The sequence below is a fragment of the Protopterus annectens genome, chromosome 3.part1 (assembly GCF_019279795.1).
Source record: "Protopterus annectens isolate FY-2018-M chromosome 3.part1, PAN1.0, whole genome shotgun sequence".
Lineage (NCBI taxonomy): Eukaryota > Metazoa > Chordata > Ceratodontiformes > Protopteridae > Protopterus > Protopterus annectens.
Window position 1 is genome coordinate 1,122,642,080 of NC_056732.1, and position 25,027 is coordinate 1,122,667,106.

The 25,027-nt window shown below is 44.6% G+C and overlaps 1 protein-coding gene across 1 annotated transcript in view; it reads left to right on the plus strand.

The window, feature by feature from the left end:
• The window catches only part of LOC122797756 (transient receptor potential cation channel subfamily A member 1-like), a 1,191,690-nt gene that overhangs the window by 74,710 nt on the left and 1,091,953 nt on the right, over window positions 1–25,027 (plus strand). Inside the window, exon 2 of the mRNA XM_044066280.1 lies at window positions 22,960–23,109. Within this exon, the coding sequence (XP_043922215.1) occupies window positions 22,960–23,109 (150 nt within the window). The remainder of the gene's footprint in view (window positions 1–22,959; window positions 23,110–25,027) is intronic.

Here is a 25,027-nt window from a genome sequence, read left to right on the forward strand (position 1 = left end):
ACATTTGCTATGCCTAGATTATTTTTGCATGACACATACGCCTAAGGAGGGACTGTCCCATGCAAAGTGGGACAGGTGTTAATCCTAAAGTCTCACTTCAGCCAATTTAAAAGGTAGAAAACCTACAATAGGTATGTGGTAGCATGACCCGGCAGATGGATGTGGTTCCCGACACACATTTACTTGTCTGTATTGCAGAGTATCGGTTCCCATGTATCAGCCAGATGGGAGCAGATTGTATGAGGAACATGCATATAATATGATTAACTCACTGGACAGGCCACTGATTCCGTACAGTTGAACGCCATGCCGTCGCCTAATGGTCAGCCATACCCAACACTGTAATCATGTAGTCTGATGTAATAGGCATCACAAGGGATCGCGCCCACCCAGCGTGAGTGACAAATGCAAGCACCAATGTCGGTGCATGTGCAAGTGAGGGAGCGAGCAGGTGTAAGCGTGTTTGGCTATGAGTATGCGAGTATTGCATTGTTAAAGAAATGTGGAGTCTAAACAAGTATAAGAAGCTGTAACCAGAGGTCAGCAGTGCTTAACACCATGCAAACCCATGCACAACCGCTCCAAACTGCTGCAATGTGCCTTACTCATTCCGTATCCAATGGCCTTGTTCTGGCCACAAACAAAGAACCGTCCTTTGCCAGTGTTGGTAGCAACACCCTGCGCACACAGCTAATGTGAATTACCAATACACCATGGCAAGTATACAGACAATAGACAGTACCACACACATACCATACAGCACAGTCATCCAACAGTATAGCAATGTACCAGCAGATATGTCCAGACCACTGGTGTTTGCAGACCTGGCTGTCTTGTGTTTGTGTGTGAGCATGCCCAATATGACTGTTACGCATGTTGTCGACTGACATTACCGTCATACCTTCATGTGTTTGAGCATGCCCAGTATGGTCAACTGGATTGCATGTGTTACATATCCAGGTAGTCAGTACTGTGGTGCTGACCTCTGCATTGTACACTGACAGGTGGCATGCTGTGTCTGCAGGGTATCCATCGGTCATGTGGCATTGACTGTTGCTACATTTCTGCACAGCGTGGAGGGACATCCAACTGTATCCACATTCCTACACAGCAGTGTGGGGGGGCACACATGACTGTTACATGTGTACGTTGGAAGGGGGGCACAGCTGACAGTTGTACATTTTTGCTATTACTGTACTGGTATGTCAGGTACTCCATTTCAGTGTGTGGACCTACCTAATGTGCTGGTTAGAGGCATACCAGTGTACTCCAGATCTTAGGTTTAATTACCAACATATTAGTTTCAGATGTCCTAGCCTTCACAACCTACATCCAACTACCAGGCCTGCTGTAGTCTGTCTGTGTGTGTCTGTAGGAGGGGGATCATCCACTGGGCATATTCAGAGACCATAGTACAGCATTTGTCTGTGTTGGTCTACACCTGTCCAGCTGGTTGAGACTTGTGTGGGCTGTATGGACACACATGATGTATAGCCCATTACCCGCAGTGGGTTAGGACACCCTGTGTACTACTGGCTACTATTGTGACCCCGGTATGTGCTACAGATGTCATGGTGCCACTATGGATGTGTACTATCTGCTGCCCTAACATTCGGCCACCAAATTCCCATGCATGCTCACATCCATACCATAGCTACAGGTAAAAACGCATTCTAATACAACTGCCAATTGGTAGGTTGATTGACTTACCTTGAGGGTGTGCCAGACCTGAGGATGGTGCTGAAGGGCTGCCTATGTCGGATGCACACAGTGCACTTCCTATACATGGCTGAGCACAGGTAGTGTCATGTTTGGCATCCCTTTTACTGTCTGTGTGAGTCAGAGAGGGTGACATTTCCCTGGGTACCTACTGTGTCAGTGCATATGCTATGCATTGCCTCTTTGCCAAGGTCAGGTCATACTGGACATGCCTCCTTTTGCCTACTGGGTCCAGCTCAGGTAGTTCCTCCCCCAAGTCACTCTGTGCCTGTACAGGCCTTGTCATTGATGGAGGACTGTGTGGCCTTGCCCCATGCTGTTCCTGCTGCAGCTGTTTCCGCAGGATCATATTGTGTAGCATAGCACATTCCACAACAATTTGGGTGCATGTAGCTGGTGAATACTACAAGGCTCCACTGGATGTATCCAGACACCGGAACCGTGACCTGAGCATCCCAAACACATGCTCACTTATATGTCTTGCCTGTGTGTGTGCCTCATTATGGCATAGTTGTTCAAGTGTTTTTGCATTTCTGATGGGTGTCATTAGCCACGGCTCCAGTGGGTACCCAGCATCTCCCACTGGGTGACCGTAGGGGATGTCCATATTGGCAAAGGTGTGGTACAGCTGCGTCAGATGCCATATATCTGAATCGTCATAGCTTCCAGGGCAGCCAGCACACACATTCAATATAATTCCCTGGGCATCGCATACGACTTGGCACTTGATGGAGAGGATGCCCCTGTGGTTAATGTAGGCCCTACCCCATTCACCAGGTGGTGCTTTGATGCATACATGCGTGCAGGCTATAGCACCCACTACCCCAGGGTAGTCTGCCATTTGGTGGAAGAGACGCATATTGCTGGTCAACACCTCACGTGTGTTGAGGAAATGTATGTGCTCACTGGCATGTGGTGACATGGCATCAAGGAACTGGTGGAATACTCTAGATGCAAATGCGTGTAAGATCCCCATGATATCCCCAGTTGTGCTTTGGGAAGTACCTGTGGCTAGTACACCTAGGCCTGCACATACCTTGGTATCCACTGGGATGGGTTTCCCTCGGCCTGTTCGATGTGTCAGGTGTGGCTGGCACAGCTCAACAATCTGCTGTAAGAGGTATCTGTCCACCATATAGCACTCCACTATCTCCAGCTCATTTAGCCCCTGGTAGGTTACCCTGGATCTGTACAGTCTTCTCTGTCTCCTCACTGAGGGTTGTTCGGCACCATTCACATCCTCACCACCCTCAGCCTCCTGCACATGTTGCTCTATGTTGCCTGCTGCAGCCCTTCTCATTTCATTGTGTTGTTTTGTAAAATTTCCCCGCATGTATACACCGGTGGTGTAGAGTGTGGAAAAAACCCATGTGTATGGTGCTTGCTCACTTTATCGTAGTGTTCTGGGCCTGGCTGGGCCTGTAATCTGCTGATTGTGGTAATTATCACCTGTTTGCCCAGCTTGTTTACCTTGACTACTCTCTTACTGCTGTTGTCCCTCCCAATTGCACTAGGCAGGTATAGACATACCCCTAGCTTAGGCTTGCTAAAACAGGAGCAATCCCGAGACACAGGGCTCCAATGTACGTACAGTATGCCTGACACCCTCCCAACATGCTTTCACCTATATTCGAGTCCTGCACTCGGCTATCTATACCCATACACTCTTGGGATCTGCATCACACCCTGGGGATAAATGGGATTCACCTTGTTTGCATAGTATTGTCTACTAATGCATAGTTTCATGACCCATACTGAGCCTCCAAAATAATAACCACTGCTTACTGTTGCGCAGATCCATGCACAACTGGTTAAAAGCACTGTACTATCACTGTATTCAATGTCCCTTGTTCTTCCCAGCAACAAAATAACAGGTCTCTACATGCCTCGAACCCAGGACCTTGCACACCACAGACGATGTGCTTTACCACTAAGCCATGGCAGATATACATACATCTGAGGTGATCACATACAGATCATCCAGCACATGCATATGCATTCAACAGTATAGGACATGTATTCCATCATGTAGATTTAAGTGTGCTAATGTTCACATATATATATATATATATATATATATATATATATATATATATATATATATATACACATACACACACATATACATATACAAACACATAGAATATATATCACAACAGTGGACTACGTGACACCAAAGCATTAGACAAGAATGACAAGGAAACCACATGCACCTCTTGCATTATGTACTGGTGTTACTATCAAGGAAAGTGTGTTTCGTTGCGTCAGATGGGTCAGACTGTATTAAGGGTAAGATTAGGGCTGCTGACATTTACTCACCAGATCTATTGGTGAATGTATGTGTATGTCTTGCCAACCCAGTCTCTTGGACGATTGTGACATTTATGGACACTATATAGGAAAATGACAAAACATGCTCAACACATCCTGGAGCTAGCCACTCACAGATACCAACACATAGGATATGACAGCCAAACACACACACACCTGTCATGCCTTGGAATAGAACACCTACCTGTCTATCCTATCACACTACAGCATTACGCAGTTAGAGAGCATGCTACAGAGATTACTGGGACACAGCACTCCCAGAGGCATACTTCTAGATGGGTGACATCATTATCAATGGAAAAGACGCTGATAGGGATTGTATGGAGTGTGAGCAGTTTAAAAGCATTATTCTGTCCCCAGGCAGATGGCAACACACACACACACACACTTGGCATGGCTGGGACTAGAACACAGACCTAACTACCTTATCACACTACAGCATTACACAGTTACAGAACGTGCTGTCAAGATTATTGGGACACAGCACTCCCAGAGGCATACTTCTAGGTGGGTGACATCATCAGCAATGGAAAGACGCCAATAGGGATTGTATGGAGTGTGAGCAGTCTAAAAGCATATTACTGTTCCCAGGCAGACAGAGACAAACACACGCCAGTGATGTGATCAGGACAACTGCCTATCTACGGACCACTATTACAATACTACATAGGTATGAGCCGCGCCACAGACACTACACCTTTCAAGACTGTCAATATGACCTTCTAGGAATGCGAACATCGACATGGATGCTGGCAGTTACAATGTACATACCTGTGAACCAGTGTGTTCAATGTAGGAATCCATCCTGAAGTGGGGAATGGCCATCTGTTGCCTGAATGACCACTATCGCTATACAGGGTTACAGTGGCCATGCCCATACACATAGAGGCACATAACCGACACAAGGTGTCACTGGGCATGCTCACACACTTAGTAGCACACGGTCGTTTGGAATGGACTATGTGTCCATCTGCACAATGTCATATTGGGCATGCTCACACACTTAGTAGCAAAGGACTGTTTTGTATGCACTCTGATTCTAAACATGGCAGGGCGCAGTGGTGTCGATAGCTGTTATTGTTAGCATGAATGCTGCACTACATATATCTGACACCTGTCTTCTACATAACATCTGCTGCTCTCCATCACCTTAGATGTACCAATCTAAACCTGGCACACTAATACCATCCATGGTGATGTCATGCCAGGAGTGGCTATTTTGCCTATATAGTGCCATTCATAGACGAATGTCCTGAGACCAGGTTAACACCCTGACACCTAGAGGAATACTGCATTGTATGTGTATGCTAAACAGTGCTAGATGTGTAGCATTTGTAATCACAGCTGCCAATGTAGATCTAACAATGGGGAATACTGACATCTGTGCAGTGAGGAACACCTGGCTGAAGGCTCAGTTGTGCACAATAGCACTACCACTGTATACCTCGGATACAGACATGTGGGCCATAACACCATTACAGACTGCTCCAGGTGGTGGTGTCCCCACGTACATGAAGGCCACTCACATGTACTGACCAGTACACCCTCAAAAGCCATCACAGATGTGTCAGGTGCAGATCACAGTGTCAAAAGCCACATTCTAGGATGTAGCCCTCAGACATCACCATGTCCTTGGACCAGCAGCATACATCCATACATGTGGTAGAACATATATTAGTACAACACCATGTGACCCATGACCAGTGGACTGTACCTAGCTCTACAGCAACTGTGCAGACTACCCATGTACTGACAAAGTTGCATCATGTGTTATGCAATGCAATTATACCACTGTTTGTAACCAGGTCGGCTGCATAAATAACAGGGGCCCTGGGTCATATACAGCTGTAACATATGACTGTTGCTGTACACCAGTAAACACCCTCATGTTTGGATATGACATACATGTGCCTGCCGTGGATATGTACATGCCCCACACACACACAACACATATGTACATAGCATAGTTGTTGCTGTCCTTCGTGCAGACAGGTGGCTACAGCAATTACACACATGCACATGGAAGGTAGGTCCATGGCTGTTGAATGCTAACAGTACATAAGGTGTGATAGCAATGTTGACAGAGTTAACATTACCTTTGTCCTGGTTACCCATGACAACTATCATATCATACAACAGTCCATGTGTCATGTATGTCATCACACATGTCCACCAATTGCAATGCCTACAAATATGGCTAAATGACAGGAATGTAGGACCTACACACATGTACATGTAGTGGTGTGTGTTCAGCAACCATGCGTGTGCAGTAGCTGATGTTTGCAGGTGATCTGTGTCTTACTACAACATGCAGTTGCAATGCAGCCCCATCATTGCCAACTGTATATGGTGAAATACTGACAGTACAGTAAGATGTACATCAGGTAAGGATGGATGTGTGGACATAACGTGGTGGGCCATCTTTGCAGATGGATGTTTGCTGAAGATGGGTCACAGGTGAGTCACAAGCCATCCTACCATAACATGTGCAAACACTAAGCTATGTTTCTGTTAATTAAAGGGGAAGACATACAACCTACACAGCGGTCAGGGTGACACTGACTGTAAATCACTTGACACCTGTAACACTTTAGACCTCCTATGTGCATATATCAGCACAATTGCCAAAGGTAGCATCAGTACACATTGTAATGTGGGCAATACTGCTGCATGTCTGTCATACATATCAGAAGACAGCAGGTGTTTGATTCTCGGTACTGCCATGTGTGTTTGCTTTTGCATCCATATATGCCAAGTATGGTGGGGAATACATCACAATTGTTACTCACACCCCTGTACACTGTTGTAGAGATCTGTACATACTGCAGCGTAGAAAGCAAGAAATAGGCAGGGGTGGGGTGTGTATCACACACATGTGAGCCATCTGTATGTGCATGACATAGGTGCATTCAATTGTGGACTCCGCAGTGTGTGTGTGTGTATGTATGTATGGCTGTCTGGTCCATGGAATGAGGATGTATGTTACCATAGTGAACAGATAGGACTCCTAAATTCTCCAGGTGATGCAATCTACTACCCTGTTGATGCCGTCGGTCTTAGGCATTACTGACTACCTGTATATGTTCATTCTCTGTGTCGCGTCATGTGGGTGCACAGTACTGTAATGGTGATTACCACATAGGCAGGGGTCCTCACCTCAACACTATCAAGTGTGTGTGTGTTACAGTGTTGTTGACCCCGTGAGTGTCGGCATGTTACTGTGTCTGAATACATGTGTGCAAATACCTGTGTGTGTGTGTGTGTGTGTGTGTGTGTGTGTGTGTGTGTGTGTGTGTGTGTGTGTCTGTGTGTGTAATTGTGTGTTCTCATCCTGTAATGTGAATGTGTATCACTGCTACACAGTGAGGCCTCAGGCTTTCAACTGGCCTCTACCCTCGTCATCAGCTAGACCGCTATGTAAACTCCCCACCCCATGTAACTATACCTGTGATGTCACCCGGTATGGATGTCATGTCTCTAGCCACCGTAGCTTAGTACACAGCTCCCATGCTCCTGGATCAGTAGATGTGTATGCATCTTTGGAATGTCAGCCTTTCTAACAGTGAGGTTGAAGCTACGTATAGCATGCTGGTATTGCCATACATGCCTGTGAGTAGTCCACATTTACACATGGGAAACTGCAAACACTGGTACTCAATGGCACATGCAATTAGACCTGAAGGAGGGAAGCTGGACATCATTACCAACATGCTGTTACTGTTGTTACCAAGACACATACTGTGAACAGAAAACAATGCATTATAAACTTGTACTACATGGTATGTCTGCTGGGTGTCAACAGTACACAACAGTTGTAATCTACACTTATCTCCCTATTCTATTCACCCTGTGCATCAGACCATATGAGCATGTCCCTGCACCGATGGTGTGGATGATAGGGATGCGACACAGACATCATCATATGCACAGGGTGATAATGTTTGTCAGGGGCCTAGGCTGCACCAGTGGATGACATCATGTGTGTGTGTTAGGGCCTGTGATCTAATTGGCCATGTGTGGTTGTTACGCATGTGAGTGTTGCGGTGCCCTACAGATGTTTCTGGTGTGTGCATGTATGTGTGCACACAGTTCTGCCATGTGTCTGGCCTACACGGGGGTATTATTGACAGCTCCAGACTGTACAGACCAAGTTTTACAGCTCACGGTGTCCTGCCACGGCCACATGACCTGTGCCTGCCAGGGTTGCACGGGCACTACCAGGCAGAGGTGCAGATTGGGTATTGTCTAATGACACATGTCCACTGGAACCATGTCCCTGTTGGGACCATCCAGGGCCATGTCCATGTGGCCTGATGTGTCCTGGTGTGGACAGCGCAGCACCAGCTGCACTGCTGCTGCTACCGCCACTATGGGAGTGGGCATGTGAGGTAGCTCATTCACGTAGACCTGCACCAGGTGACATAGCTGGCCTACATCCACGTGCTTTATGCCTCACTCCTACCAGATGTTCCAGCACAGACAGCTCACGCTCGCTGATTGTCATGCCACGGTCAAGGATTCCAACCATGTCACCCAATCATCTGTCCAAAACATCAGCAATCTGCTGTTGAGCATTTGCCAATGACTGGATATTGTCATTTAAAGAATGGGTAGCAGCCCTCTGAAGCCTCTGCCCTTCTCTGTTCTGCTGTTCAGCTTGTACCTGTGCCGCCATTACAGTCTGAAACATGCGTCAGGTGACGCCAGCTGCTTTGCTCTGTCCTGCAAGGGCATGTCGGCCAGAGGTCCTCCTATGAGCAGCACTGGCCAAATGCCTGTGTGGCACATCTCCAGTCCATGGTGTGAATACGCACCTTCCGTAGCCACCACACGTTCCTGTTCCAAGCTACCACACACTAACTGTCCTTCCTCTATGGCCACTGGTGATGGGGTATGTGTTGGCATGAGATCTGTGTGTGGGGATGAGGGGGATATAGGTGGAATGGCAACCAATGGCACAGATTCAGCCCCTGACAACCCTGCCTCAAACATATGTTCATCATTACTGCTAGAGTCTGTGGGGACACTGACATCAGATGGACCGCAGTAGGGTAATGCACCTACATCACTTGCGAAGGCAAACAAAGACTCTACATTACAATACAGACACACACACACAAACACACACACACACACACAAACACACACACACAGACACAGACACATAGACGCACACACACACAGACACACACACACACACACACACACACACACACACACACACACACACACACACACACAGCATGCATGTGATTTGACAGAAGGCATGCAACATGCATGTGATACAGCAGACGGCATGCAGCTCAGACAATAATAGTGGTAGTTATCATACATCCCTGGGTTGTACACAACAGCAAGCATGTGTCATAGCAGAAGCCATGCATTTCACACAATCATGGTAGTAAGCATGCATCCCTGTGTTACACCATGTGGACCAGCACAGGTTAACAGTACACATGGCTGATGTGTGGCATATGACCTTGACATTAACATGTAGTATGACATGTAATCTGCTGATGTGTGCATTGACATGCATACATGTTTGACACAATGTCACATGTACAGTGGTGTAATGATGTCACATTGCAGTGTTGTCTGTACACCCTACAGATAAAATGCACTTTTAGCAGTTGTGCATGACCATTGAAGGGTATTATGAGGCATCTATATCGCTATACAATGTGAAGTACAGACACAGTGCCATTGCATGGAATCATGAGACGTCTCTATTGCTATGCAGTTTGGATTACACACACAGTGCATAGCCATGACTGTGTGCATACACAATACATATATACTGTGGATGGTGACCCACGTCGCAGAGGTGTATACACAGTTAACCATGATGTGTAATGTGTGACACAGGTCACCGAAAGACATACGGATGATACCCCTGCACATCTGCAAACATATTTTAGCTGCCTGGCAACCATGTCCACACATGGCAGACTTGTCAATACACCAAGTCCCACATGACATTTGTGTACCACACACATGAGGTGCATGGCTGACAGTGATGTCCAGCAGCAGCAAGGGAAATGTACTGTATCTGTGGCCAGATGTGGTTGTCTGTGTATGTATGTGGATGCTGTACAGGTGACTACTGTCATGCTGTGACACAGTCATGATGGTCAACACATCTTATGTGGTCAAATGAAGTTACGCCTCCACAAACTGTGCACGGGCTTGTAGGATGTCCAGTTTTCCCCATCTGCAATGTAACCATCCAACAAAGGCTATAGCTGGACCATGTGTAGCCAATGTACAACAGAGTGTACACACAAACACATCACATCTACTGTGTGTTGCTACATGTCTCTGGCCATCCTCCATGGCCATGTGTGAACATGTGTTGGCCAAACGGTTATGATGGCCATCTATCTCACATGTCTGTGTTGTCCCATATGACATACACCCATAGATGTCAGATACTCCACTGTACACAGGGTTATGCAGACAAAGGGTTGTATGTTTGGTATGTGGGGTATATTTTATGGGATAGAGAGACAATGTTGCAGCCAGACCACTACATGTCATGGACATGTCAGATGGCACATCACAATGTGTGCACTCATTGCAGGGGCATATTACACAATGGTGAATCCTGTGGGCTGCCCATATTCCAGCACATTGTGTAGTACTGTTTGTGTACCCCACATGTGTAGTTCTGATGTATAGTATTTATTCCTACATTGAACAACACACCCACTGTTGTATGCACAGCTGTCCACACATCTAGCAATGAAAGTTTCTGAGGTTTCATGTCAGTGTTTCACTTAGTTTGTAAGTATTGCACATGGGTAGCCAATGTGATGAATTAAAGATGTGACCTGTATATTGTGACCAGACCATACATTATGTGTACACGTGTTAACTGGCCACATGGCAAATAGATCTGTGCATTAACATGCCTGATACTTATAACTGTCTCACCTGCAATGGCCTGCTGTCTCTGCAGAATGCCAGAGGTACCTATATAGGGGTGACATAGCAGTATGATCATTATCCACGATTGTATGACAGCTACAGGGTGCAATGTGCATGTTAACACATTTGTCAGTACAGTAGGATATACTATGGAGTATGCACATGTGTGCATACACAGAATAGCATACTATAGTATGCGGCATGTGTGCGTACATGCCTTGCATATGATGTTACATTACATATTGTACAGTGACACATGCAACTATATGGGATATAATAGTTATATGTGCAGTAGTGACTTACCAGGCAACTCCAGGCTTGGTGGTTGAGAGACACCCACCTCCACGATGGCAGCTAGGATTTGTGGATGCTGTTCTGTCGGTGTCCCCAGGTTGGCTAGTAGCTCCTTGTTACGTGTGAGTGGGGGCTGGGTTGGTGGCCCACCACCTGTTGCACTTTGTTCCCTGGTGATTACATTTAGATGCTGTTTCGCACATCTGATCAGGTCCGTGCAGTGTTTGCGCACCTGCAGGTATGTACGGTTATAGACACCCACATCATTAACCCTCCTGCGAAATTCCTGCCACAGGTCATCATGCTGCTGTGCATGCTGTGGCACATGGCAAACAAGACATCATAGTTGTCTTGGAGGTAAGGTATAAGGGCCTCATCCTCCGAGCGGCTATAGGCTGGGAGCCTTGCTCTTGGCATATCTGGAAGACATAATGATGGAGACAGGTCACAGTATCTCAGAGATGCACAGAGATACAGCTGCACATACATGTGTATCACATTTATTACATATGAACAGTTGTCTTTGCAAATCTTCATGACACTGACACCACTGACATGTTTGTGTCACACACATGTGACACCCAACGGGGATTGGATATTATCACCATATATGTGTGTCACCTGATTACACTGCTCATACTCCATGTGGATGCTGTCTTGATGTGGGCATGTCTGTTTGCCTGTACTGGTGTTCTTACCTATCAGCACATGCCTGCATGTGTCCACATTAATGCTGTTGACCTTGATGCTGAGTATATGTAACATATCAGCACATACACTGCGTTAACAGACATGACCTGTGACAATGCAGACAGGCACACAGAAGCCTTTACATGCATGTGTTTTGCCATAAACATCTACACGGCACTGTACAGTAGTTCAACATCCTGCCACGTATCGCCTGTGTTGCACATGTGATGCACATGGGACAATGGCTAGCTGGATGGTATTTGCAGGGATGGTTATCAACTATAGCATGTATGGCCAAGGTCAAGTAGTAGTCTGTATGCCCTGGACCATGTATGAATGTAGGATGTAAAGTTTCCTAGCTGTAGCAGACAGCGATGTTTCCAACGCTAGGTGAAGCAGTGCCACATAACTGATCCAGACGGTTAATGATACATCTACCATGCGGTCATCACACCATGTCTGACAGAGGTGAAATGTGCAGCTTTGCTGGACAAGGTTGCATAGTATGGCAGGAGTATGTAACATGTATGGCACAAGGATCTGTCCAGCATGTGGTGATCCTTGTACTAGCAAGGTGGATGTCCATGACGTATGTATTTCAGATCAAGATTTGTATGTGTAACATATGTTGGACATGTTTTTATGCAGGGTAGGCATCATGCTACATAGTGGAGATGAGGATTGTGAAGGCTGGTGTCACCCATCCAAACATGGGCAATACCCCTTAAAGGTGATATGTGATCCAATATTGATCACTTGAGTGATGAGTATGGCTATACAATGATCTCCATGTTCATGGATGGCACCCTGTTATGACTAGGGTTGCCTCTTATGACTACCTAATAGGCTTGGTGATGTCACTAGCTCAGGGAGGTAAACTGCACAGCACCATCCCTTACACACAGTGTCCATTATGTTGACCTCTGCCTAGGTGGTAGTTCATGGGTACAGAGTTATTAACCTAGCAGTGACAATGCAATATGCAGCTGTCATATTGTGCACATATGAAGCATACTACACTCACAAAGCCCATTCTGTATGTCGTCCACAACACTGAGTCAGCTATTGCTCCTAGGTCATAGCCATTCCCATACTTACTTAGGCAGATGCCTCCCATTTGTCTGTGTGGTATGGGCTACAATGAGGGGTAGTACAATGAATTAACCCCGTTTTACTGTAGCTGCCACTGGTGTGATATGCACATATTACTCAGACACCTTTTGTAGTGTTGGTTCTGTCAACAGTCCACTGGCAGAACACTCCTGTGACATACAAAGGTACATCTAGTATACTGAGTGTAGGTGGAACACAGCATGGGTGATGATGTCCTATGTCCTGTCACAGGTATGATATGCAGTGTGAAATCATCCGTGCTGTCATCTATATCTGTACTGCTAACAACATATACGTTGATTAAGGTTCATGGACTTTCAGAGCAGACTCATCAGGGTAATAGTGCAGTGCCTTCCATTATGAGTGGTGTATCCACTTTGTGGGTTGTGATAACTGTTGGTGTGCACCATTCAGTGTTTTCACAGACTGACATGAAGCTATGTTTTACATGATGTGTATGTGTAGAGCAAACTGTTTTGCCATATGTGTATGATACAGCCAGGGATGTGGACAGGTCCCATGCAGCCTGAGTACACCTTGTACCATCATAGTTATGGTTACAGGGGCTATGTAGTGTTCATGGATATGTGATTATGTACCTGTTGGGGGGGGCAGTGTGTTTATGTTATCCGACACCCTATCTGTATTGCTTATTCTTGCTCAGCACTTGTTCAGAACATATAAGCACTTCATGAGCTACTAATTACTATAGCACTCAATCCTCCTCATTATCTATAGTTAAACACTGTTTGTACTTACATTTCCCACTTGCTTAGAGTAAAACAGCTGTTGTACACACTTTCCTCACATATCTAGTGGGAAATAGTTAAATATTCAGGCATGTCCAAGTGTCAATTCCCAGTGTTATCGCCTGTCTATATGATGAATATGGGCATCATGAGGCAATATACAAATTGTCTTGTGTACACAGTCAATACTCCCCTCCTAACATACAACACTACAACCTGTGGGAGATGCACAAATCTGGCCATGCTGGAGGTAAAGCTCTCTCCAACCCAGACTGAACCTGACAATCATGTGGGGATGTTAAACGTTTGCACCACACCGCACTCATCACATAGTCTCACTAGATCTCCACCACCACAGGCCACACATAGTAAAACTACAACATTTGTGGAGCCTCAAAATACTACTCTGTCTAGGCAACAGAGAACTCCAAAGCAGAAACACAGGAAGCCCCCATCACCCAACACAACACCAATTACTTATAGCCCACAGACTCAGTGTACCCATCAACCACAGCCAATAAGGCGATATAACGTACCCAACACACTAGTCATAGGTGACTCTATAGGCAGTCACACTGATGTCCCACTCAGCAGGCTACACAAGGTGATAGTCACTTTCAGCTGGCTGTCGGGTAACAGGATCCGCAACATAACCTATACACTCAGGTCACTCCTCAACAGGTACAATATGAATGTGTCATTCTCCATGTTAGTGTGAATGCCCTGAGATGTAACTTCTTGGACTACATGTACAGAGACATGGAATAGCTCTCCGATCTTGTAGCCCAGGAAGGTATCGCCCTAGCCCTGAGAAGCATTCGGCATTCATCCAGAATGATAATGCAGTACAAGGACTGAATTATTTACTTCAACAATTGGCTATGCTTCTGGTGTCATTCCAAGGGTATCCAGTATCTGTCTGCTTTGAATGACATGGTCGACAGAACACGATGCTTTGGCACAGATGGCCTGCACCTGTCGGCCCTGGGATTATGGATAACGTCTAAGGCTCTTGATGCTCCTATAGTGCCTGTTTTAGGCAGGGTTCAAATAACATATTCACCACCATAACAGGAACAGGCAAGCAAAACCTGAGGGTAATGCTACTCAATGCTTGACATCTTCATCTCAAACGCATTTACCCAAGGCACTCCTTGCAATGGACCACTTCAATATCTCTGAAGTGACTGGGACCTGCTTCTAGGCTCCTGAGAGCACCCCTGCACTAACAGGCTATTACTCATACCACACCTTTCAGTCATGTAACAAGGACCGGAACACCCACGGTGGAGGTGTGTCCATATTTCCCAAGGATATACACACCTCCAGGCTGGTTGCTTAGCACAATGCATCAGAGGTAATCCAAGTTCAACTAACTCTGGCCATAACTGCTATACAAATTGTAGCTTGCTACAGATACCACACCATACCCCACGGTTAACGGTCCTCACTTCTTGGTGTACTGGAAAGTAGGGTTCAAAGAGAAACTACTGATGTGCGACTGACATTACCCCACCATTAACTGGGATACCTACTCATGTACCGACACATTAAGCGAATGCTTTCTGGGATTCATAACCTCCAATTGGCTGGATCAACCTATCCACACCACCACCAGGGACAACAATATCCTAGACCTGGTTATTACCAACATGTGTGACTGGTGTTCTACACCTGGGGTTATCTCCTTGTTGGTCAGATCCAACGTATGCTAATCACTCTTGTTATCCACATTCTGGCACCACACCCTTTACGGAAAACACAGTAGAATATTTCTACAAAGCCAACTTCAGGTTTCTTATGACAGCAGTAGAAACATCATGACACCCGTGCAGATGGATAATACAGTTACAACCGCTGAATCATACACAACAGAACTTAATTAGCATTTACACGACTGCATGGATCATGCTATTCCAAACAGAGCCATGACGGTACCCACCAGAAAATGGAAGCCACTCTGGTGGTCCACTGCCATGGACATAATGTACAACAGGAGGAGACTGCTGCAAAGTAGAGTACAATCCCATGAGTGGGGGAGCTCCCTGGTCAGCCTCAGTAGGAATCTGAGATCCCTTATCACATCCTCTAAAGCTAGCTACGTAAACATTACTGTGACTCATTCCAAGGACTACCACAAAGCATTCTAGAGGTATGTCACTACTCTCAATGGCAATACCCACATCTGCTCTGACATACAGCAGTTAGGCATGAACATTACAGAACCTATTGATATTGACAACATCCTGGCAGATAGGTTCAGTACTAACTTTACACCCCTCTCACACCCTAAAGGGCCCAAATCTATACAGGAACAATGCAGAGTAACTGCGATTACAACTACGCAGTTCAAAGGTGCACTCTCTAAAGCCAGGAACACAGAATCCATGTGACTGTACAACATCCCAGGCTGCAATTTCCATGAACTTCAGAATGAAATGGCTCCCCACTAGGGCACCGAATTCACTAATAGCCTTGTATCAGGCATTGTGGCCCCTGAATGGCACACAGTAACAGTTATCACACTCCACAAAGGTGGTGCCACAATGGATCAGGGGAACTATTGCCCTATACACCTGACTAGACTGTTCTGCAAGGCTATGGAGCACATCATCATGGATCTCATTCACAGAGACATTGGTGGCCTCCAAACCTTTGATCCCACCCAGTTTGGATTTGTTAGGGCCAGACCATACCTCCTAAACCTGGTGGAGTCCTTTGAGACAGTTATCAAGGCAGTAGATGTGGGTAAGGAGGACCACACAGCCTACCTTGTCCTCTCAAAGGCTTTCAACACTGTTCCCCATTCTGGTATTGTCAACATACACATCCACCTGCACATCAACCCCTACTTCACAAGATGTTATGAAAAGTGGCTCATGGACAGAACCCACACAGTGAGGGTAGCATACCCCAGTTCCTACTGTAAATCAGTTACAATTGGCGTCCCTCAGTCCTCGGTCATAGGGCTCCTCATGTTCGGTATATGCTTCTCTGAGGTACAGGCTAGCACAAAAGGACTTACCCTGAATAGGTTTGCAGACGACTGCAAACTAGGGGTCATGATTGATTCACCAGCTGATACAGACACCCTCCATAAGGGTGTCACTGGGATGGATACCTGGTGTCAATAACATGGCCTCAAGCTGCATGCCACAAGGTGCATAGACATCCCCTTTGGATTACACCAATCACCTACAGACTATCACATAGGTGGTAGTCCCCTACATACATATGACATAATAAGGGATCTTAGAACCCAAGTAGATAGCATCCACTTTTTTGATAACAATATTGCCAAAGTGGTATGGATATCCTTCTACGTGGTCACCCTAATCTCTAATGGTTTTGTAGCCAGAACAAAGGCAGCCATTGTGCCTCTATACTCCTGACTTATGAAACACATTAAAGGGAACAGCACCCCATTTGGGATGTACCTTACGAGACAACAGCAATGGCTTTAAATACCACAAAATTACCACACCAAGAGAATTACTCACCTCCGAAGGATGATGTATGCAGCCCAACTACAGAAACCCCAACTGTACTCATTTGCAGACCGCATACTCAGAGGTGATCTCTGCTGAACATACAAGGCCCATGTCCAAAACAATATTGATGGATATGCTCCACATAAGCAAAAGCCACTGAGAGCCACATGCTCTGGGATATGTACCTAAAAGCAACGATGACTAGGACGTGCCAGAGGGATACATTCCTGACCCGGACACTCACCATGCTTTGGAACATGATTCCTATGTACATCAGGCAGGGACCCTCACTAGCACTCTTCAAGAGATATATTGATGGGTGGATGGGAGACAGACATGTACACCAGGGATCACTGCAGTGGCTCTGCTGTACAGAGCTGCAGGAAACACATGGCTCTGCTGTTCACAGGCACAGGACACTAACCTAGGGAGGTACCGCAAGTGAAAACACTGTAGTTAGGCTTACAAATGGACTTGGCCAGACAGCATAGTACCTAACTATGATCCTATGAAGCTATTACATGTCCTTTGTGCATGGATAATCGACTAGCTCTTCCATTTCAATTAGCTATCATGCTGATACACTGTCTGGTGACTACAAGTGATATATATCCTGTTATTGTGTATTGTACATGCTAATAGACATACCTGATGTTTGCATAATATAACAGTAATGCTATTTAAAATGTTAGACATATCTACCTACAATACTGTACATTTCACATTTTTGCAACAATATCCCACAATACAGATCATAACTGCACAGCAGGACCACCTTAGACATGTTATTCTCAGTTATACGCCCATACATATGCCTACTGTTACAGTATATCAGCATATACTATCCCCTGTTATGGCACGTACTTGTTGGACAAACCCTGCCACTGACAGCGGCTGGAGTTGAATTGTTGTGTTTAAAGGCCTTATGTAGCATCCCTTGTGGTGTATGAGGTGTTTACCTTGTGGCCCACAGCAGTACACACAATTTCTACGAGCGTTACTATGCTCAACAATACATCACTACATAATGCCTTTTCCCACTATATGCATTGCGTACACTTTCATTAATATATGACAGCACTACATACACTAACTTACTGAGTGTTCTACATACCTTATTAGTATTCCGAGTTGACGACAATATCAGAATATCAGTCCTATTCCTTTTCTGTTTTAACGTTTTTCTCGTATGCACATACGGTTTGAATGTATGACAAGCCATCTTTTTATACGTAGATACCAGTAACATGTGGTATCCTGCCACCAATTGGTGTTCCGGAGTAGATGATTACATGCACATCAGCTGTGCAGCTACTCCATTAGCTAATTACATGGCAACAGTGGGGTATAATTGAATACTCCACTTGGCCGTTGTCCCTCTGCCCTACCTTCGAGGAAGATGGCCTGGATGTGTTGTTTGTGATGAATTGCAACAGCTATATGGAGAGACACAGAGATATTTTAACTTCATGGCCCCCATGGATTGTGTGTAATGGCTAGAGGATGTAGTTCTACATGTGAGTGTAGCTGTTATATCAGCCTTCTGATATGGGATTATTGCAACCAAACCCTGTAACATCGGCGTCTGTTCCATTGTACAACAGCAATGATTTCACATAGGGCCATTATAGTGTATCTCTCACAAGGTATGTTAAGGCTTCTGCAGATGTCATAGAGTGAGTGGATGTTTGTGATGTTATTACAGTCTGTATTGCAATTGTTTTGGGTGTGGGGGAGATGTAGATGGGTGTACATAGCAGATGAAGGTGTGTAGGAACTGCATTTATACATATTCCATATGTGTGTGAGGGCTCCTTCCCTAATTGAAGACCTATCATTTAGTAGACTAATACTATGGTCATTGCAGGCTTATTCATTAAGCCATTGTTAATTGGTTCCTATATAGCATGCAGGTGATGTTGGTCCTTCAGTCCCTTCGGAAATACATCGGTATGTAATGAAATGTTGCTACATGAAAGCTGTCTCATGTATTTCTGTCACAGATATTTGCATTCATTAGAGTTGTGTTGGTGACTTAACCTCTTTGGCTTGGGTTGCCATCTTTTCAAATGGCCATAGTGGGACATTTGCAGGACACACATCAGATTTTAGAGGCCAACACATATCCACAGTCAGTACAAAGTATAGAATATTACATATATGCCTATATAAAAGGTTATATTCTTGTAGCGGTTTACTTGCTTATCCTGTTTCTTGTTACATGTAGGTATTTTAGATACAGATGACTATTTTATGCAACCATTACATTAAATATGGAACATGCAGAACGTCTCAAGATTGTAGGACATTAGTATTTGTACTCATTTTGGTCAGAACAGTACCACACATAGAGGGACTGCCCCTCGCAAGGTGGAGTGATAACCCCCTATCTTTAGCTCATGTCCATAGCACATATTTGTAATAGTGTATTATAGCAATAACCCACGCCTGGGTATGGGTAATGCTGAATTTACCCACGGCTGGTGTGGTTTGGTCACGAGGGTGTAGCCTGAGAGGCCAAACAAAGACAACCGTGGGTAAATCCATCATTACCCACACCCAGAAGTGGGTTATTGTTATTATACAATGACATTATTTAAGAAGAAAAATAATTATTTTTCTTAAATAATGGCATTGTATAATGCCTCCTTGCTGCCTTTCCACAGCTGTCTGGTATTCTACTGCAGTTCCGATGTACTGTGCATGCAGTACATCAGAGCTGTGGGCAAAAGCAATGGAGAAAGCAAGATTTCCATTGATTTTTACAAAGTGTCTCACTATGTTAAAGGAGTTTAACATAGTGAGACAGCTTTAAAAAAGCAACAGAGATTCTGTGTGTGTGTATTTCTGATGGGAGTCATCATCCACGGCTTCAGTGCATAGCCAGCATCCCCCACAAGGTGGCCATATGGGATGTCCCCCCCTGACAAATACCTGGTACAGCTGTGAGCCATGCCAGATGTGGGAGTCTTGGTAGCTTCCAGGGCTGCCAGCACACACATCCGTGATAATGCCCTGGGTATTGCACAGGACCTGGCAGTTGATGGAGTGGCAGTTTATGTAGCGCCTACCATGCTCACTGGGTGGTGACTTGATATGTATATGCGTGCAGTCTATTGCACCCAGTATCTCTGGGTAGTGTGCCACATTGTGGAAGAGGCGCATATTGCTGGCCAACTCCTCCTGAGTTCGGGGGAAGTATATATGCTCATTGGCATGTGATAACATGGCATCCAGGAACTGCTGGAGTACCCTGGATGCTGAAGCCTGTGAGATCCCCATGATATCTCCAGTTGGCCTTTGAAAGGTACCTGTGACTAGTATTCTCAAGCTTACACATACCTTCATGTCCACTGGGATGGGTTCCACTCTGTTGTTTCTGGCTCTGAGGCATGGTCGGCACAGCTCAACAATTTGCTGTATGATGTCCCTGTCCACCCTGTAATGCACTACTATCTCCAGATCATCTAGCCCCTGGTAGGTTACCCTTGGTCTGAACATTCTTCTCCTCCTCCGGGGCCTGAGGTGGTTGTCAGCATCATCCTCCACACCACCTTCAGTCTCCAACACATGGTGATGAATCACAGCTATGGCAGCTCCCAACAAGTACATTGTAAAAGTTCCCTGTCTGTTTACACCGATGGTGCAGTGTTTGGGAATACACGAGTGTGTGTGAGGTGCCTTCACACTTTAAACTATTGTGCTTTGGAAGCTGATGAAGTCATAGGGTGTGTATGTACAATCAGAGCTGCAGGGTATTTTACTTATGTGTTTTACTGCAGGTACTGCTATTGTGGTGCCTTTGGTGTTGAATTACATTTAGCTGCCATGGATCACCTCTTTCCCTTGCCTTCACTTTTCATAACAATTCCCCTCCCATTGTCAGGCATGCGTCCAGCAGCCTGCTTTCTTGTTTTGTACTTTCCCAACCCGGGATTGTGTTGTGAAATGTGTTCTATAGCCAATCTACTGCAGGTTTGCTTTGCTCTGAGGTGACAGTTCTCTTTTCTTTGCAATCCGGCACCTCCCCTATCCTGTTCTGCAGGTTGCTACTAGCAGCCTTGTTAGCTACTGTCAATGGCCCACTGTGAGTTAATAGGTGTTAATTACTCAATTGTACTCTAATTACCCTACTGCGGCATTTCCTTATTGTCTTCCCGTAACCTTCCTGTTTCAGCTGTGTTGCGCACCGTGCGCAGCTGTTTACTGAGTTTTGAGTGCATTGTCATCCACGTACACATGCTCTTTCAGTCACCTTGTGTGCTCTCAGCTAAGCAAAGCTATGGCTACATCCATAGTTAAGCAAAGCTATGGCTGCATCCATAGCGAAGCAAAGCTATGGCGACATCCATACCCCTATCCTGCAGTTTTGCTTAGCAACAGACAACACAGATTTGCAATGCTCCAATGTGCTTAAAGCTATGGTGGCACACCCATCTGCTGATGTCATGTATACCTCCAGGTCACTCCTCGTTGTTGTACCGCTGCGCCATGTGGTACATCTATAGGCTGGCGGGACGTTTGTGATTCAGTATTACTTGCCTCATTTGCATGGCATTGACTACTAATTCATAGTTACCGTGCCGAACACTGTCACAGACCCTTAGCAACCCTTGCACCTTGGTTGTGGTGTAGCATGCATACCATTGACTATTATGGTGAAGTCATGATTTGTGTTACATTGCAATTTTATGACATCTGTATATATTTTCCTTGTGTACCCGCATGCGCACACATGCCCTGCAGTTGTACTTTGCATTAGTGTGGCCATGACATTAAATGTTATTTTTTATGTGTTGTGCATGTTCTTTTATGCCATTGGCTATATATTTCACCATTGGCATATGTTAACTTTGTAATACATAAGTTTGATCTGCTTTCATGGCTCCGATGTTCTGTTTGGATAAATATAAACTGTTTTTTTTTGGTTTACATTTCTGTATACTTACGCTATGCCTGCACCACTTCATGAATCGCTATGTACCTTCATTTGCATGCTGTACTACTGTGCATGGGGTGATTAGCATACATGAGCCGAAAGCTGCACAGATCTGTCGTATGCTATTAGTGCTCGTGAAATCGCTCAGTGGCCATATTTGGGGTTAGACAGCCTACACTACGCCTGTGCCTGGCGCAAGCTTCATGAATCCTGGGGAATATCTTTCCTGAACAGTTAGAAGTATGGAACACTAAATTATGGCATTACCAATGGTCTATATTTCCTAGCGATTCATCAGAAAATCAAAACTTTTATGAGATGCAGGGCAAAAAAGAAAAAAATGAAGCAAAATCAGGGAAATTCTGCAATAAACATGGAAAGTAGAGAAATACAAAGGAGCTACATGATAAAGAAGAATAGTTGTGACTTTCCATAGAACAGGAAATGTAAAAGATAGGAAAGGATGGCAGAGACATTAAAATGAATGCTTTAGAATATGATAAATAAAGTTTTTTTACATGTTCAGAAATGCTAGGAAAAGGCCATATGCTCTAGATTTGCAGTGGTAAGTAACATTTATTTTGATAATTGCATGATTTTTTTTCTAATAATAATGCAAAAATTAAAAAAAAAGGTGATTTGTAGAGCATAGGGACAATTTGTGCTATTTTAAAACAGTAACAGAAAGCTGTTTTTTCCAAACCAGTTTATCTCCAAAGGACTCACAGACAATGTGAAGGATCTGGTTGCTGAGGACCCTGAATGCCTAAACCGTTTAGATAAACTACAAGCAATGCCTTTGCATCATGCCGCAGGAAAAGGCAACTTACAGATAATTAAGCTAATAATTAATAATGTTAAACCAGAAGGTAAGCAAAGACATTGCATGCTGTATAATCAAAATCAAGTATCGAAACCAAAATTATTAAACCTATGATACTACGGTTCTAGGATGGAAGATCGAAACAGACAAGACCGACACCGACTTCACCGGCGCGAAAACACCGACACGGAAATGATCGACACTACAAACCACAGGTAAGGGGTTTAAAATTCGCTAATCAAGCCTACCATGTTCAGGTAAGGGGTTTAAATTTAACACATGCATAACACTGCCACCTTACCTGAACATGGTAGGCTTGATTAGTGAATTTTCAACCCCTTACCTGTGGTTTGTAGTGTTGATCATTTCCGTGTCGGTGTTTTCGCGTCGGTGAAGTCGGTGTCGGTCTTGTCTGTTTCGATCTTCCGTCCTAGAACCGATACTACACACTATGTACTACAGATAGATTACTAATCATCTATGTGCAGTTATGCATCACACTGTGTTGACCTGTAGCAATTTCAAATGGTACTGCAGGCTTTTAGCAGAGGAAGTTAAAATGTGACAGTAGTTAATGAGCATTAGGTAAGTGACCGAACTATACTGATTGTAAAGTTTTGTTGTTGTTCTTTTCGGCTTTTCCCAGTTAGGGGTCGCCACAGTGGAACTCCAGTCTGCTAATGATTGGCAGTTGATTTTTATGGTGCCGAGTTGCCAGCCCAACCTTCAGTGAAGGCACACCCATTCACACATGTCTTTCGGAGGCCACTCGACCACGGGGAGGACATGCAGAATTCACACAGAAGGCACTCCAGCTGAGAATCGAACAGGAGAACCTCTTGCTGTGAGGCAACAACACTACCAGTGTACCACCGCGGATTTATACTGATTGTATAGTGCTGAATATAAATTACTTTTGTGAATCAGAAATTATATGCTGTTTAATGAATGTACAGAGGCAGATTAATGCTGCTATATCCAGATCTAGAAAGAGGCATTTGTTGAGCAAAAGTTGCCTACTCAGGCACATTATCTAGATGAACATTAACTAAAGCTAATATCTAGCTATGTTATATGCATGTATAACTATACATTTACAAGAATCTGCCTCTCTCTTTTTTAATTTCTCCAAATCTTTTGGGTTTTTAATACCATGACAGGAATGGACCCTATTCCTAAGTTAAAGTATGATTAAAGTTCATGAAATTAACTAGTGTTTTACTCTTTGATGTCAGCCAAAAGTGCTGTTCACAGCACTCGCAACATGGCCAGTAATGACTCCTTCTGCAGTTCGTACAGACCTACATGTATTGGTAACATATCTAAATATGATTGTAGATTCTTTTTTATAAGACCTGTTACTCCTACTACTATCGGAACTATCTGGGTATCCTTTTTCCACGTTGCTCTCATTTCTGCTTGCAAATCCTGATATTTTATATCTTTGTGTCTCTCTGTATGCAGGACACTGTAGTCACTGGGTGTGGTGATTTCAATGATCAATGCTATTTTTGTCTTCTTTTCTTGGACCACTATATCTGGGTTTCTAGCATCTAGCTTTTGAATTGTTGGTAATGGATTCTCCCATGTGATGTAGATGTCATAATTTTTTATGATGCTTTGTGGCTCATGTTTCCAATATTTTTCAGCCACTTCAGTACCATAATGTTTGCATAATCCCCAGTGCAGCAATCTTGCCACATTATTATGCCTTTCACTACACAGTCTTTCTGCCATTAGTATGTCACAATCAGTAACAGTTTCCAATTCAGTTTTACAAAACCTACATTTGTCTGTTTCTCCCACTTGTTCAATGTACTTTATAAATCCGCATGTACGTAGCCCATTATCTTGGGCTGCCAATATTAACCTTTCATCTCTTGGTTTGACTTTACCTCTCCTTAACCATTCCTGCATTCATTCCTGATCAACATGAGGTTCTTCCAGAAGT